General features: G+C 60.0%; 1 protein-coding gene across 1 annotated transcript in view; it reads left to right on the top strand.

Moving 5' to 3' along the window:
• DNAAF9 (dynein axonemal assembly factor 9) overlaps positions 1-15,710 on the top strand; it is a 94,033-nt gene that overhangs the window by 35,477 nt on the left and 42,846 nt on the right. The window contains exons 9-16 of the mRNA XM_066384327.1: positions 592-647; positions 3,629-3,764; positions 5,978-6,059; positions 7,403-7,436; positions 10,604-10,691; positions 11,906-11,982; positions 14,591-14,635; positions 15,111-15,156. Of these exons, the coding sequence (XP_066240424.1) occupies positions 592-647; positions 3,629-3,764; positions 5,978-6,059; positions 7,403-7,436; positions 10,604-10,691; positions 11,906-11,982; positions 14,591-14,635; positions 15,111-15,156 (564 nt within the window). The remainder of the gene's footprint in view (positions 1-591; positions 648-3,628; positions 3,765-5,977; positions 6,060-7,402; positions 7,437-10,603; positions 10,692-11,905; positions 11,983-14,590; positions 14,636-15,110; positions 15,157-15,710) is intronic.

The following is a 15,710-nucleotide window of genomic DNA, read 5'->3' as shown; positions in this document are numbered from 1 at the left end:
ATTCACCACATGCATCCTTCCATGTTCTTTTTTTTTTTTTTTTTTTTTTTTCATTTTTCTGAAGCTGGAAACAGGGAGAGACAGTCAGACAGACTCCCGCATGCGCCCGACCGGGATCCACCCGGCACGCCCACCAGGGGCGACGCTCTGCCCACCAGGGGGCGATGCTCTGCCCATCCTGGGCGTCGCCATGTTGCGACTAGAGCCACTCTAGCGCTTGAGGCAGAGGCCACAGAGCCATCCCCAGCGCCCGGGCCATCTTTGCTCCAATGGAGCCTTGGCTGCGGGAGGGGAAGAGAGAAACAGAGAGGAAAGCGCGGCGGAGGGGTGGAGAAGCAAATGGGCGCTTCTCCTGTGTGCCCTGGCTGGGAATCGAACCCGGGTCCTCCGCACGCTAGGCTGATGCTCTACCGCAGAGCCAACCGGCCAGGGCCTCCTTCCATGTTCTTAATCTGCAAACATACATCTCTCTCCACCCCTCCACTATATGTGTGTGTATATTTATATATACATACAAGTGTACATGAGAGGTTCTGTGATCGCTTTATCAAACTTTGATCTTAACATGTACAATGTTGGCTTGTTTTTCAGCCATTCAGAAGTTACTTCAGCCACGGAATGATCTCCAGCCATATAACTGAAAACAGGTGAGGTTCCCGGGGAAGGAAGGTGAACCCTAACAGAGAGAATGGGGTTCACAGAGGGGGTGGGGCCAGGGAGCATCTAGGTCTAGAAGCCAGAATTGGAAATACAGGTCCACTTTAGTCGTCACAGGGTAGGACTCCACACTCTGTAAAATTGTCCATGTCACTGCTTTTGTGGGGGGTTTTTTTTTGGGGGGGGGTAACTTTTTTTTTCTTTTTCCTGGAGAAGCAGGGAGGCAGAGAGACAGACTTCGCTTGCGCCTGACCCGGATCCACTTGGCATGCCCACCAGGGGGTGATGCTCTGCCCATCTGGGGCGTCACTCTGTTGTGGTGGGAGCCATTCTAACTGCTGAGGCAGAGGCCATGCAGCCATCCTCAGCACTTGGGCCAACTTTGCTCCAGTGGAACCTCGGCTGCGGGAGGGGAAGAGAGAGACAGAGAGGAAGGAGAGAGGGAGGGGTGGAGAAACAGATGGGTTCTTCTCCTGTGTGCCCTGGCCGGGAATCGAACCCGGGACTCCTGCATGCTGGGCCGACGCTCTACCGCTGAGCCAGCCAGCCAGGGCCTTTAAAACATATTTTTATAGTAAGTGAGCTTCCAAAGCATGGTAGCTGGCAGAAATCTAAAGAAAGGAGCTTGTTATCCCACTCCCGGTCCAGGAGAGCGGGAGGGGGCAGAATGTCTGTGGGCTGGACTGGGGTCAGCGGTGGCCTGTGGGGAATTGCAGGGACCATCCATTCGTAAAGGCCCAGGCCCAGGAGGACATAGGAGGAGTGAGGGGACCTGTGTGTCTGTGTTCTTGATCGGTTTCCTTGGGCACCTGTGTTGTCACGGTGATCAGGAGCGGTTCCCCTGATGGGCACGTGAGAGTGGGTTGTGCCTCTTGTCCTCCATTCTGACAGTGACACAGGTGACCCTGGCTGGGACTCAGTCGTCTTTTTTTCTGCTCAAAAGTGCCCCTTAGAGTGAAGCTTCAGAAGAAGAATCCGTCATGAGTACTTTAGGCCCCCCGTTTGAGGCTTAAGGAATATTTTTTAAAGAAGAATGAAAAGAAATGCACAGACTTTTCCGCACGATGCCCCACAGAGCAATTTAGAGAAAGGGTGGGGGTCAGGGGAGCGCTCCGTCTGTTCTCGCTGCCGGAGAACGAGAATACGGGGAGCCGGGTGGGGCGCGCACGCACGCGCACGCACGCACGCGCGCGCATGCGCCATTGATTCTTCACAGTTCCGGAGGCTGGGAAATCAAGGTCCCGGTGCTGGTAGGTCCGGTGTCGGGCGAGGGCCTGCCGGCTGCCACCTCTCTGTAACCTCACGTGGCAGCCAGGGCCACGGGTCTCTCTGAAGCCTCTTTTCTGACAGCTTCTTCTATAATCCCATGAAGGAGGGGTCCCTCTTATTGACCTAATCACCCCCCAGAGGCCCTGCCCCCTGACACCCATCGCTTCGGTGGGGTGAGGATTTTGAACGTGTGAATTCACGGGGGGGACACACAAACATTTGGTCCATAGCAGAACTATGTCTTTAAAATGTCGTGAACGTTTTACTGAGAACGTAGGACATAATAAGCAAGTGATAACCAGGCTGGAAAGAAAAAAGCAAACTCAGCCTTGGTCGTGGTCTCCGTGGAGTGTGTGGTGTGGTGGAGAAATGAGAGGTGACTCACGCAGCCCCGCAGGGAGAGGGATAGTCCCCAGCTCTGATTGCTGCCCTGAAGGGAGGGAGGGAGGACTGGGGAGAGGGACCCCCTTCGGGGGAAGGTCTGAATAACGGGTAGAGATGCTGGAGGGAGAGGAGAGAAGCCGGGAGCCTGAGGTGGGACCGTAAGGGAGGAGCTCGGCTGCAGGGTGGGAGTTGGGGGGTGGCCTCCACGGACCTCAAGCGGCTGGCTGGGCCCGACCATGCAAGCCCTCGCTGGCTACATGGACAGGTGTCAGCCTGTCTTCTGAAAAGAGCACAGAGGCTTGCAAGGCTTTGCACGTTTAGAAGAGGCTCACCCTCCCTGCAGCGTGGAGACTCGGCCGGGGAGGGCGGCGAGGGTGCAGAGAAGCGGAAGCAGGTGTGAATCTGCGTTTCGGGTCGGGTGGGCTTCAGAGTTGAGGGAGCAGGGGACGTCAGAGAGGCCTCTCGGGTGCGGCCGGCCCAGTCCCTGGACGGACGGTGATGCCGTTTATTTGCTGCAAGAACCGGAAGAGGTGGGTCACAGGAGAGGAGGGGGGGCAGACCCGCCAGAGGTAAAACTAGCGGTACGTCCGACAAGGCGACAAGGGAGACAGAAGCATCCCCTTTTGCAGGGGAGGGGACAGGTATTAGGAAGGGCAGGCGGGCGACCGGCCCTTGGGCTGGCTGTGTGCTTCCTCAAAGGCACTGGTGACTGCCAGAGCAGTTTGCGTGGGTAGACCGAGGGATGTTGACTGGAGCGGGCTGGGGAGGAGTGAGAGCAAGCACAGACCCAGCCAGGAGAAGAGGGCGGAAGGGACCAGGTGCAGGGGCGGGCGGGTGTGGTGAGGACAGCGCAGCCCACCCTCCTTCCCCCGCCCCGGACCCTCCCTCAGGAGCTGCTGGCGGCCCTGTGGCGGTCTGTCTGCAGCCTGAGGACCCCAGCTGCCCCCATTCCTTATACTTCTTAACCGAAAGCCTGCTTTATAAAACGAGGGTTTTGCTCCATCTCGCCACAAACTCTCGGAGCTCCGTCATTGAGAAGTCAGCCAGGCTGACCATAAAACACCTGGCCCGGGTTTAGTCGTGTCTCTTAAGTGACCAATGCGTGCGAATAGGCAGAAGGAGTCGGGGACACCCGGCACTCCGCCCCAGCCGGCAAAGGAGCGTTGGGCGGGCGGACAGGACAGACGGACGGTACTGACCACTCTGCTTGAACTGCGGCAGGCCGCTGGGAAGAGCCCGAGGACCCGCTCCCGGGGAGGCGGCCCCGGACGGCCGGGAACCTCTGTCCCTGATCGCAGGTGTTTCCTCTCCGCCCCAGTCCTCACAGGCAGCCGTTCGTCCTCTTTGGGAACCATTCCACGCGAGAAAACCTGAACGCCAGCAGCTTCAACTTCCCCTCGGAGGGGCACCTGGTCCGCAACACGGGGCCCAGCGGGAGCTTCGCCAAGCACGCGGTGAGTGGCCGGGCGGCCCGGTGCCCCCCAGGTTTCGTCCTCCGGTAGGGAGGCGGGGAGCCGGCCCAGAGGAGCCTCCCCCAGTCCGTGCGCTGATCCCAGCCTGGCCGGGAAGCTGTGTTGCGGTGGAAAGATGTGGCGAGGACCTGCTTTTTCTGCACGAGTGCTAGCTGTTCTTTGAAAGCATCGTATTTGATTGCTAAATATTTGCAGGAAAAGGGTTTAAAAAAAAAAAAAAAAAAGACTTTCGCAAACCAAACTCTTGCAGTTGTAAGAACAGTATCGTCAAGTGGAATAAGAATCTTGAGCTGACGTGAAAAGAGACAGTCATTCCAAGCCTAAGTTTGTTCCATTTCAAGACAGAAACCTTGGGGATCCCTGTCCTTTTACTGAGGGTGCCAGGGGGGAGGTTTTTTTGCATTCGTTGGTACATTGTCCACTACGTTCTTTTAAAGAAAACATTACCAGGGGTCCCCAAACTTTTTACACAGGGGGCCAGTTCACTGTCCCTCAGACCGTTGGAGGGCCGCCACATACAGTGCTCCTCTCACTGACCACCAGTGAAAGAGGTGCCCCTTCCGGAAGTGCGGCGGGGGCCGGATAAATGGCCTCGGGGCCACATGCAGCTCGGAGGCTGTAGTTTGGGGACGCCTACAAGTGAGAGACTCGAATGATTACAAGTCTCTGCGATTTTAAGTATTCTCAGAATGTTTCTGACGATCAAGAAAGCTGGGAAGTAGGCACGATTATATTTAAATCTGGATTTGGAGAACGTGAGACCCTATTCTCTTGTATCGAGACTGTAGCTGTCTCCAACCCAGTGGGGGGGTGGGGAGGGCATAGGGCTCCGTGAATGGATGTGCGGGTCAGGACCTTGCTGCTTTGGGGGGGGGGGGGGCGCAGACTGTCCGTCTAAGGAGGAGCTCTTACAGAAACCCAGAGAGACGAATACAAGGGCACCAGAGGAATGGGTAACCCCTGGCAACGGCGGCTGCAGAAAACACTGAACGCAGCCCAGCTCCCTCTCTGGTCGTCGTACAACCTGACGTTAAAGCCTGTTTACCTTCATCTCTCTGACCACATCTGGCTTTCAACAAAAAAATTACACGTCCTGCTAAAAGGCAAGAAAAAAAACACAGTCCGAAGGATCAGGGCGGCAACCGTCAGAGCCAGACACAGATACAGTGTTTTGGAATTGTAAGGAACGTGTTACGAGTCCTAGTGGAAAAAGGAGACAGCGGGTTGAGAACAGACGGGTCAGGGAAGCAGGGAGGTGGGAGAGGCTGAGGAAGAGCGGGAGGAAATGCCAGAGACCAGACGCACGGTGACCAGGTGGAAGACCGCTCTGGACGGGCCCGTGGACGACTGGCCGTGCTGTGCCCGCTCGCCGCGGCGAACGGGGTGTGCGTCAGAACCAGCCCTTACCTCAAACCTCCGCCTTCTCTGTTGGCCAAGCGCCTCGCTGTGAAGGTTCTGGACTGACTCTTTTTTTTCTTTTCTTTTTTTGTATTTTTCCGAAGTTGTAAACAGGGAGGCAGTCAGACATACGCCCACATGCGCCCAGCCGGGATCGACCTGGCATGCCCACCAGGGGGCGATTCTCTGCCCATCTGGGGCGTCGCTCTGCCGCAATCAGAGCCATTCTAGCGCCTGAGGCAGAGGCCACAGAGCCATCCTCAGCACCCGGGCCAACTTTGCTCCAATGGAGCCTTGGCTGCGGGAGGGGAAGAGAGAGACAGAGAGGAAGGAGAGGGTGAAGGGTGGAGAAGCAGATGGGCGCTTCTCCTGTGTGCCCTGGCCAGGAATCAAACCCGGGACTCCTGCACACCAGGCTGACGCTCTACCACTGAGCCAACCGGCCAGGGCTTGGACTGACTCTTAACGCAGTCAGAAACCCCAGCCCTTTTTTCTCTTCTTGTCCGGCTCCGTTGTGAGTTCATCAGCCTCACGGGCTGAGTGCCCAGCCGCAACCTCACAACATGGCCGGGGTTAAAAATAAACCCGCGTGCGCACACGTTAACCATCGGAGGAACAGCTATTAAAGGTGGTCTGCCCCCCCCATCCCACACAGTCCCTGTGCCTTTAAAAAAAAAATAAAATCAGCTGTGAAAACAAAACTGATTTCCGTTCACTGACATGCGCCGTGTTTCTCTAGTGTCGTGTCCCCCCAGGTCCCTTGTCCCTCTTCATTGTTGCTCTTTGCTGACACCCAGGTGGTCCAGTGCGTCTCGCCGAAGGGACCCCTTGCTTGTTCCAGAACTTACTTCTTTGGAGCTACTCACGTTCCTTACCTGGGTAAGTCCCCGCACGCCGTCTTCTCACCAACTTAATGCACAGTTCGCTCCTCCCTGATCTGGAAGCGGGTTCATGACTACCTGTTTTGCCGGAAGAGCTCACGGTGCCCAGGCTGTGGGCCTCCAAACTCCCTGGCCGCCGCTGGGAGGCTGGTGTGCTCCCCGCCTCTCTCACAGAATGCATTTCAGGAGCAGAAACCATGGGCTCAGCATGTACCCGGTCTCACCAGGTGTGAGACTGCGCGCTCAGTGTCACCGGGGAGGCAGGGACACGTACGTCCCAGTTGGAGGTAGCAGGCGGTCTGGGCGCATCGGTAGTCTGGGTGACGCGGCCAGGCGCCCGCCAGCTCTCCTTGTGAGGGAAGTGAGGAGGGGCCATGCTGGAAGGGTTTCTGGAAGCAAGGGCTCCGTGCTGTGGGCCTGCAGCGAGGCTGCCTGGGGCTGCCCATCTTGCTGGGGCTGCCGGAAGCTGCAGGCACCCTGGGAGACACTAAAAAGAACCTCTAGAGGCCCTGGCCGGTTGGCTCAGCGGTAGAGCGTCAGCCCAGCATGTGGAAGTCCCAGGTTCAATTCCCGGCCAGGGCACCCAGGAGAAGCGCCCATCTGCTTCTCCACCCCTTCCCCTCTCCTTCCTCTCTCTCTCTTCCCCTCCCGCAGCCAAGGCTCCATTGGAGCAAAGATGGCCCGGGCGCTGGGGATGGCTCCTTGGCCTCTGCCCCAGGCGCTAGAGTGGCTCTGGTAGCGGCAGAGCAACGTCCCAGATGGGCAGAGCATCGCCCCCTGGTGGGCATGCCGGGTGGATCCCGGTCGGGCGCATGCGGGAGTCTGTCTCTGCCTCCTCGCTTCTCACTTCAGAAAAATACAAAAAGAGAGAGAGAGAGAGAGAGAACCTCTAGAACGAGTGAGGCTCCCGGCCCTGCACCACAGGGCGTCAGAGACCAGGTTTTCTCCTGGACGCTGTTAACCTGAGCCAGGAAAACGCTGAAAGAGGCGTCGCTTTCGGCCGGATCACTAAGGAAGCTTGAGAGAGAGACAGAACAGCCGCTTCCTTATACCACCGGGTGTAAACATTAAAATAAAGGCAAAAACATTCCTGAGCGCAAGGTTCTGTGCTCCCGGGGTGTGGTGGCCATGTGGAGCGAGTGTCAGCGTCAGCGTCACGGGGGGAGGCCCCGGAGGAGACGGCGAAGCTCGGGTCCGCTGTCGTCGGTGCCCGTACGCTATTTCACTTAAAGGGGGAAACACAGTCAGCCCTTGACTCCCCCGCTCCCCCCGCGAGGTGGGCCCAGCCCCCGGGGTCTCCCCCACCCCCACCCCCATTCTTACTCGGTCCTCTCTCCCCAGGTGAAGACAGGCTGCCCAAGAAGACCGGGCAAATGTAAGTCCTCATTTCTGCTTTCTGTTCCCTTTTTCAAAAGCTGAGCTCCTGAGAGGTTGAGCCGTCAGGTCGACCTCCGTCAGAGATCGGCGGTGGGGAGGGCCTGTGCTTCATGAGGGCGGGGGGCACTGGGCGGTGTCGTCCCAGGAGGCTCCAGCCAGCCTGTGCCTGTCAGCCAGGCGTCTGTCCGTCCGTCTGGGCTGGAGACCCTGCCCACGTGGTCACCTGCCCCTCCCTGCAGAACTCGGAAACGTCCCGCCTGCACGTCCCTGCATGGACGTGGTGTGACTCCTCTTCACGCGTCCCCTGCATCGCGCATTCTTTCTTTTTTTTTTTTTGGTGGGGGGGGCTCGCCTAAAAGTAAAACATCCTGAAACCCACTGGGGAGAATCTGTGAATGAAGCCCCTCCGGTCCGAGACGCGTTGACCGTGGTTCTGACGCTCGGACTTAACGGAACAGACCTGGGGTCTGCGCTCGGGCGGAGCAGCCTCAGGAGGGTCCTCCTCGTGTTGACTTCTGCCCCCCCCCCACGGAGAGCAGGAAATCAAAAGCAGGAGGCGGACTCCTGCGTTCTTGTGTCCGTCTGCTCAGGCCGCCGTAGCGAAGGACCACAGAGTGGGTGGCTTGAGCAGCCAGACTTGATGTTGTCACAGTTCCGGAGGCTGGAGGTCCAAGGTCAAGGGGCAAGCCAGCGGGGCTGGTTCCCAGCGAGGCCGGTCTCCCCGAATTGCGGGCCACGGCCTACCCCCCCTGTCGTTCCGTAGCCTGTCCCCTCTGCTCGTACGGAGAACAAGGTCTCTGCCATCTCTTCCTCTCGGAAGGTAGTGTGGTCACACACTACAAGAAAATCTGGAAGGTGGAGAACAGAAAATAAGCTCTTTCAGAATCCTTGCCCTCTGGCAGGACACAATAGCATCCTAGGAGTCTCTTGGCGCGTAGCCCTCTGGGCCTTTTGTTTTTTAATCGCACATGGAGGCTGCGTAGCTGTAGTTCTAGCATGTGCATGTTTCTTGTGTGTTTTCTCCACCGGATCCGCCAGCCCCCACGTTCGGCTGGGTGGGTGGGAGGGTCTGTGCGGCCCTGCTTTGTGTATCTGCTTCTGTGCCAGCTGCACGGAGCCACACGCAGCCCTGGGCCCTCGTCCTGGACCCTGAGGCATGTCGACTAACCCGAGTCCGTCGGTGGTCAGCCTCAGGGGCTGGTATTGAGGCTGCTTGGGCCCTTCCCTTGTCATGGGTCCCAGACCTCCCGGTCTGGCCGTGTGACCAGCCAGTGGCCAGGTGGCTTTGTCTTGAGCTCTCTCTTGTCCGAGGGCCTGTACAGGAGAAGGCCAGACGGGGGAGGCCTGACCAGGGTTGGTACTGGGTGGTGTTTGAGTCGAGCTCGGGTGGGGAGGGAGGAAGGCTGTCCATATACAGCTATAGGGTTGGCCTCCATCAAGCCTCGTCCTTGGTGTCGAAGCGTGGAGGGTTCTGGTTTGACCTGGAAGCGGCCAGGCCCATGGGCAGCGTCCCTGCTGGACCCCTTCCGGCCAGGATATGACCCTCTGCCATCTCCTGGCCAGCAGTCTTCAGGATATGTTGGCCCTTGGAGCAGCTGTCACTTTGTTCTGTGTGCTTTTTCCGTCCGTTTTTCTTCTACGCATCTCGGACCCCTTCCCCGCAGCGTGGGGGGTGGTGGGGGAGCCCCGGAGGAGACGGGCCGTGTGGGGTCGAGGTGGCCCCAGGTTAAGTGCAGGCCTGAGTCTGAGTCCGCCGGTGGCCTCTGTGACCTTGGACAACCCGTTCCGCCTCGTAAGGCCCTGCTCGCCTCTTCTGTAAGGTGAGAGGGTTGGACAGATAGATCATCTCTGCGTTCATGCCTTCTCTCCGACTCCTGTCGCCCTCGTGGACCTGTTTCAGGATTCTCGGGCTTCAGAGCAGGCGCACCCTTGAGCCCTGGCTGGGTCGCTCAGCCGGTTCGAGCGTGGTCCCCATACACCAGGGTTCCAGGTTCTATCCCCGCTCAGGACCCGTTCTAGAATCCACCAGTCAATGCATAAACGGATGGAACAACAAATTGATCTTTTTTTTTCTCTCTCTCTCTCCCCCTCTCTCCCTTCCTTGCTCTCTAAAATCAGTTTTTTTTTAAATTTAATGAATAAAATAAAATGTGAAAAAAACAAAAATTAGACAGCCACAGGTGAGGCGTCTTTACCAGCCACCTCCCTTTCCCTCCGGGCCTCGTGGATGGGCCTCTTCCCTCTCTCGTCCTCCCGATGACATTCTGGGTCTCCCTCCCCTAACGCGGTGTCCCTCAGCCGAGGGCAGGTGTCCCATCCGCTCTCCCCAGCCCCCCCCCACCCCGCCGCCCTTGGGCCGTGTCTGGAGAAGGATGCGCCCCAAAATGCTGAGAACGGACAAACCGACCCGAAAAAGGCAGCCAGACTTCAATTTTCTAGGGACCCTGGTGGCAGTCCCAGCCTGGCAGAGAAGAAACCTTTTTATAATGACTTTGGGGAAGTGAGAAGTCTGAGAACAAGAGCCGGGCTGGGGAGAGGGTGCTCCGGGAGGGGAGGGCTTCCCCCAGTGCCCCCCCCCCCCAGAAGCATTCTCTAGTCTCCAGCTCAGGGAGCCGCGTAGCCAGCGGTCTGCGGCTGCGCATTGGGATCGACGTGGGTCCCGTCTTCTCCCTCCCGAGAGTCATCGCTTTTGCCCCCTGAGGTCCCCAACCCCGAGGGTCCTATAGCAGCCTGCCCCGAGCAGTCCTGGGAAGAGGGCGGGAAGGCGTGGGGCGGGTGGTCCCTGGAGACGCAGCCCGGCTGTATCACTCCGCTGACGGTTCAGGGACTGGGTGACTCACCGTCCGGCACGCGCAGGGCTCGGGGGGACGCCGTGTCGGTTTCCTCTGCCGGATTAGACGGGGAAGGCCTGTCTTTCGAGCGGTGTTAGGAAAGAGCTGGCTTTCCTTACCATGATTTCACAGAGAAAAGTGTGAATCCGATGGAGCCACACGGCTTTTAAAAAAAGGTTTAGAAGTCAGCGGGTTCCGTTTTTTCCCTCCTTCCCACTCGGTTGAAAACCCAGCCCCTCCGGGGAATGTCATTTCTGGTGCATGCAGCTTTCGACGAAGCCTTGTAATGCCGTAGTTAACCTGTATTTTTTGTTTGTTTGTTTGTTTTTAAAAGTAGGCTCTTGGCCCAGGTCTATGCTGCTGTTGTTAAAGCTGTCCTGGCTGGCATTGCATGTTACGCTAAAACCTCCAGTCTAACGAAGGTAATTTCGACGCTGCGTTTTCCTCTCCTGAGACGTTGTTGGAGTGTGAAGCTCCCTGTCCGTCAGGGTGGGGTGGTGGTTTTTCTGTCCTGTGCCCGGACACTTTGTGTAACACCCAGCTTTGTGTGCGCCTGGGCCTCCGTCCTCCGTGGAGCTGGTGCCGGCATAGACGCTTCCAAAGCGCTGAGCTTGTGCCAAGCCTTGCGACCAGGCCGCCCTCCCTCGTGAGTGCCAGCCAGCCAGCACTTCCCTGTGGATACCCTGGCTGTGTGCAGAAAGTCATTCTATAGCTTATCATCTTCCTTAATGGTTTTGTTTTTTTTTTTTAAAGGCCGGTAAAAGTCGAAACCTATATAGTTAAACTGTTTCTACTGGGAATCGAATCAAAAGTTGGGAAGTTTGTTTTGAGCAACGTTAGTTTGATTTCCTGTAGTTCAGTGTTTAGAAAAAAACAAAAACAGAAAGCACAGATGATGAGAAGAACCTGACTTGCCTGACGCGCCCCTGTGTTCTCGCCCTCTGACCGATCGCCCTCCTTCCTGTTTGGCGGTCAGCCTGCCCCGCTGAGTTGGATCCCTATATCTGACCCAGTGAGGAGAGGAGAATCAGCAGTGCCAGTAGGACCTTTCCCGAAGGAAGCCATTTGACCTTGGAAAGGTTGTGTATGACGTAGCTAGCTGGCTAGCAGAGACACCGTAGCGTAGTCACCGGCTCCTCGCCGCGTCCCCTCCTCAGCCTGAGTCCCCGGTGCCGACTCCGGTCCTCACACCTTCGGCTCTTACCTGGTCCTTGGTAACTAACTCACTCCAGGTGCTTGAATGAGATTCTGAGCACCGGGCAGAATCTCTGAGGGCAGGAGTCCCTCCCCCAGGGCCAGGGAAACGGGGAGCAAGAAAAGCACATTTCCAGACCTCACCGTGGCCCCGTCCCCCTCGGGGTACCGCTCACGGGGAGGTCAGGGTCCAGGGCCCACGCGCCTGAGTGACATGCTTCCCGTGCACCCTGCTGAGCAGAGCGGGCCACCGGCTGCCCTGAGCGTGAAGGCGTTTCCTCCGTAATCTACTGACCTGCATGCAAAGAGGTCCTGAGAGGGGAGGGCGCGGTGTGCTCCCGGCCAGGTGCTGGAAGGGCTCTTCTCTTCGGTGGCATGCATGCTGCCCTGCCGCCCTGCCGTGAAAGCTCATGGTCCCCGGTTTGTTGTTGGTTCTATTTAGGCCAAGGAGGTCGCCGAGCAAACCGTGGGCTCCGAGCTGGACTCCTTTGACTTGGCGCAGTTTAAGGCAGCCCTACGGTAAGTGATCGATGGCTGGTATTTTCTGTGAGGAGTTTGGGGGGGGGTTAATGTCTGTTTTGTTGGGGTTTTTTTGTTTTTTTGTTTTTGTTTTTGTTTTTTTTTCATTTTTCTGAAGCTGGAAACAGGGAGAGACAGTCAGACAGACTCCCGCATGCGCCCGACCGGGATCCACCCGGCACGCCCACCATGGGGCGGCGCTCTGCCCACCAGGGGGCGATGCTCTGCCCATCCTGGGCGTCGCTATATTGCAACCAGAGCCACTCTAGCGCCTGGGGCAGAGGCCAAGGAGCCATCCCCAGCGCCCGGGCCATCTTTGCTCCAATGGAGCCTTGGCTGCAGGAGGGGAAGAGAGAGACAGAGAGGAAAGCGCGGCGGAGGGGTGGAGAAGCAAATGGGCGCTTCTCCTGTGTGCCCTGGCCGGGAATCGAACCTAATGTCTGTTTTGTAAAAGACTCCTTGGTCCCTTTATAGTCGATAGCCCACGTCCCCCGTGAGAAACGTTCCAATAAAATGAATCGAAACGCAAGGAGGAGAATCATTCGTGATCAGGGCCCTGAGAGGCCAGGGAGCCGGACGGGGAGGAGCTATGTGGGAGAGCCGTGTCCTGATACCGGGCCGGGGGGGGGGTGCAGGGGGGGCAGGTCGATTGTGGAGCCACTGGACCCATGACACACCTAGCTCAGGGGTCAGAAAGGTGCAGCCAGGGACCTGAGCGGCGAGGTGTGTTCGGTCAGGGGGCCCTGGGCACATGACAACAGTCGCTGCTTCGGAGAGGCGTGCCCTGGGCTTGATCTGCCTCTCGGATGGGGGAGCCCAGCGCCTGGCTGGGTCTCGGGGTCCCGACGCTGGGACTTGGCATGCTCCTCCGGGGCACGTCACCGTGGACCTCCCTGGGGTCCGGCCCACTTAGCCCGCCGTCCCACAGGAGGACCGCCCGGGGGCACGCCTAACAGAGGAGTCGGGAGTCCCCCATGCGTGTCGGGGGGTTTCTTGAAGGGCAGTTCTGTTCTGTGCCCCGCGGGCCTCTGCTCCATGCCCCACAGGGTCTCACGTCTGCAGCCCTGGGCGGTGAGAAGCAGCGTTTAGAGCACACGTCCCCAAACTACGGCCCGCGGGCCGCATGTGGCCCCCTGAGGCCATTTATCCGGCCCCCCGCCGCACTTCTGGAAGGGGCACCTCTTTCATTGGTGGTCAGTGAGAGGAGCACTGTATGTGGCGGCCCTCCAACGGTCTGAGGGACAGTGAACTGGCTCCCTGTGTAAAGTTTGGGGACCCCTGGTTTAGAGAGAAGTCAGTCAGGGGTCCGACAAGAAGAACTGCTCTGCGTCTCTAGGACTGCAGGAAAGGGCCCGGGCTCTGTGGAGCAGGGCTTTAGGCTTACTTCTGGTCTGCTTTCCTCGGGGTCCTCTGGGTCTTGGGACTCCGGCCCTGAGAGGGAGGGCAGAGAGGAAGCCGGCTCCCTTACGGCCTTGCACTGGCCTGGACTGTCTTCCCGGTGACCTGAGCTTGAGGAAGCTCCTTTGCTTCTCAGCTGTGTGACCCTGGACAAGATAGAGAGCTCCCTGGGCCTCTGTTTCCTCGCCTTCCCACCTTGTAGGGCGCTCAGACATGTGATGTCAGCTGCTGTCGCTGCAGGGTCATCTCTGTTCCCACCCACGTGGCTGACGGTCATTCCAGGCAGTGGGAGGGGCCCTCCAGGGCCGCCCCTCCCCCCACAGCCCCACCCCCCTCCACAAGGTCATTTCACGGAGTCCACTCTCGAACTGCATTAGGTTAGCAAATCATCTCTCAAGAAGAGCAGGGGACCTGGCCTCTGCTCAGACCCCAAGCAGGGACGGCGCTCGACCCAAAAGTGGTGAGGGAGCAGGATGGGGACAGTTCGTCCGGCTGTGGGGCGGGGGGCCAGGCCCGTAGAGGGTCACTCTCCCGGTCTGTCACTTAGTCCCCGCCTGCTCTGGCCCCGACAGCCCTGAGAACCTGCCCAGAGGCCGGGCCATGACCCACCAGAGCGGGGTTCTGGCCCCGCACTTGGCAGGAGTGCCGCGAAGGCCCGCACAGGCGCACGGCGGTGGCGCCGGCAGGTGTGTGGGCCGGGCGCCAGCGCGGGGTCGGCAGGGGCCGGGCGCCAGCAGGTGTGTGGGCCGGGCGCCAGCGCGGGTCGGCAGGGGCCGGCAGGTGTGTGGGCCGGGCGCCAGCGCGGGGTCGACAGGGGCCGGGCGCCAGCAGGTGTGTGGGCCGGGCGCCAGCGCGGGTCGGCAGGGGCCGGCAGGTGTGTGGGCCGGGCGCCAGCGCGGGGTCGGCAGGGGCCGGCAGGTGTGTGGGCCGGGCGCCAGCGCGGGGTCGGCAGGGGCCGGCAGGTGTGTGGGCCGGGCGCCAGCGCGGGGTCGGCAGGGGCCGGCAGGTGTGTGGGCCGGGCGCCAGCGCGGGGTCGGCAGGGGCCGGCAGGTGTGTGGGCCGGGCGCCAGCGCGGGGTCGGCAGGGGCCGGCAGGTGTGTGGGCCGGGCGCCAGCGCGGGGTCGGCAGGGGCCGGCAGGTGTGTGGGCCGGGCGCCAGCGTGGGGTCGGCAGGGGCCGGCTGACCTTGCTGTCCTCTGTTCTGTCTGCAGCTCCAAGGTGGCTTTTCACATCCACGCCGTGAATAATCAGGGAAGGTGAGTGCCCGTTCCGTGGCGAGTCCTCGTCGGGGCAGGTCTTTGAAGCAGAAAGAGAAGAAGAGGCCACCTGGCAGCTGCTGAGATGGGTCTCCTCCCGGCTCCACCCTCGGGCCCGGGGCGGGCATGGTCAGCTGAGACCTGCACCCCAGTGCTCCCTGCCGGAACCCTGGGGGGCGAGGTGGGGCAGGCCCAGCGCCCTGCGGTGGCCCACATTCTGACTGCGTTCCTCCGAGTAGCCCAGCGTTTTGAAAGTCGGGGAGGAACCCAGGTCTGGGGGCCGCTGCCCAGCTGGGAGGAAAGAGCGTTGGAAGTGTAACGGCCGCCTCCCCCCTCCCCCCTCTCCCCTCTCCCCTCTCCCCTCTCCCCTCTCCCCTCCCCCCTCCCCCCTCTCCCCTCTCCCCTCCCCCCTCCCCCCTCTCCCCTCTCCCCTCTCCCCTCTCCCCTCTCCCCTCTCCCCTCTCCCCTCTCCCAGAGTCGTGCCCCTGGACAGCGAAGGCGGCCTGTGCTTTGTGAAGACGGTAAGCAGGGCTCTCCCAGGCGGGCTGGCGGGGCGCAGCCGTGGAGGGGTGTCCGCACGCACGGGGTGAGGCAGAATGGGTGGCCCAGCCCCTCCCCGGGGATGGTGGCCGGTCCTCCGCATGCGCCCGCTGCCACGGGGGTGAGTGGGCGCCTTCTGCAGGTGCCCGGACGGGCTGCGCCAGCCCTCCCACTGCGTCCACACTCCCGTGCCTCGATTCCCTTGGGCCCAGAGCCGTGGCGGGGGGCTAGAGAGAGACCCCCCTCTTCCTAGGGTTAGGAAGGCTTCCTCCAGCTGGCCGAGGCTGCTCTGACCTCACGGGGAATTGTGAGCTGAGGACGAGCCCAGCTCAGCACAGACCCACGAGCTCTCGGGAGTCTAAGTGTGCCGAGGCCTGTGCTGGTGCCCCGAGCAGGGGTCTGTGCGAGTGAGCAAGACTGACCCTCCAGGGAGGGGGCAGTCGGAACCGAGCTGGGGCACACTGGCTGGCTGAGGGAGTGGGTTCGCAGGACAAAGTACACATCCCTGGGGACGGGAGGCCACGTGGCCTGGGGG

This window comes from Saccopteryx leptura, chromosome 5 (assembly GCF_036850995.1).
Source record: "Saccopteryx leptura isolate mSacLep1 chromosome 5, mSacLep1_pri_phased_curated, whole genome shotgun sequence".
Lineage (NCBI taxonomy): Eukaryota > Metazoa > Chordata > Mammalia > Chiroptera > Emballonuridae > Saccopteryx > Saccopteryx leptura.
This window is presented reverse-complemented; position numbering and strand designations above follow the sequence as displayed.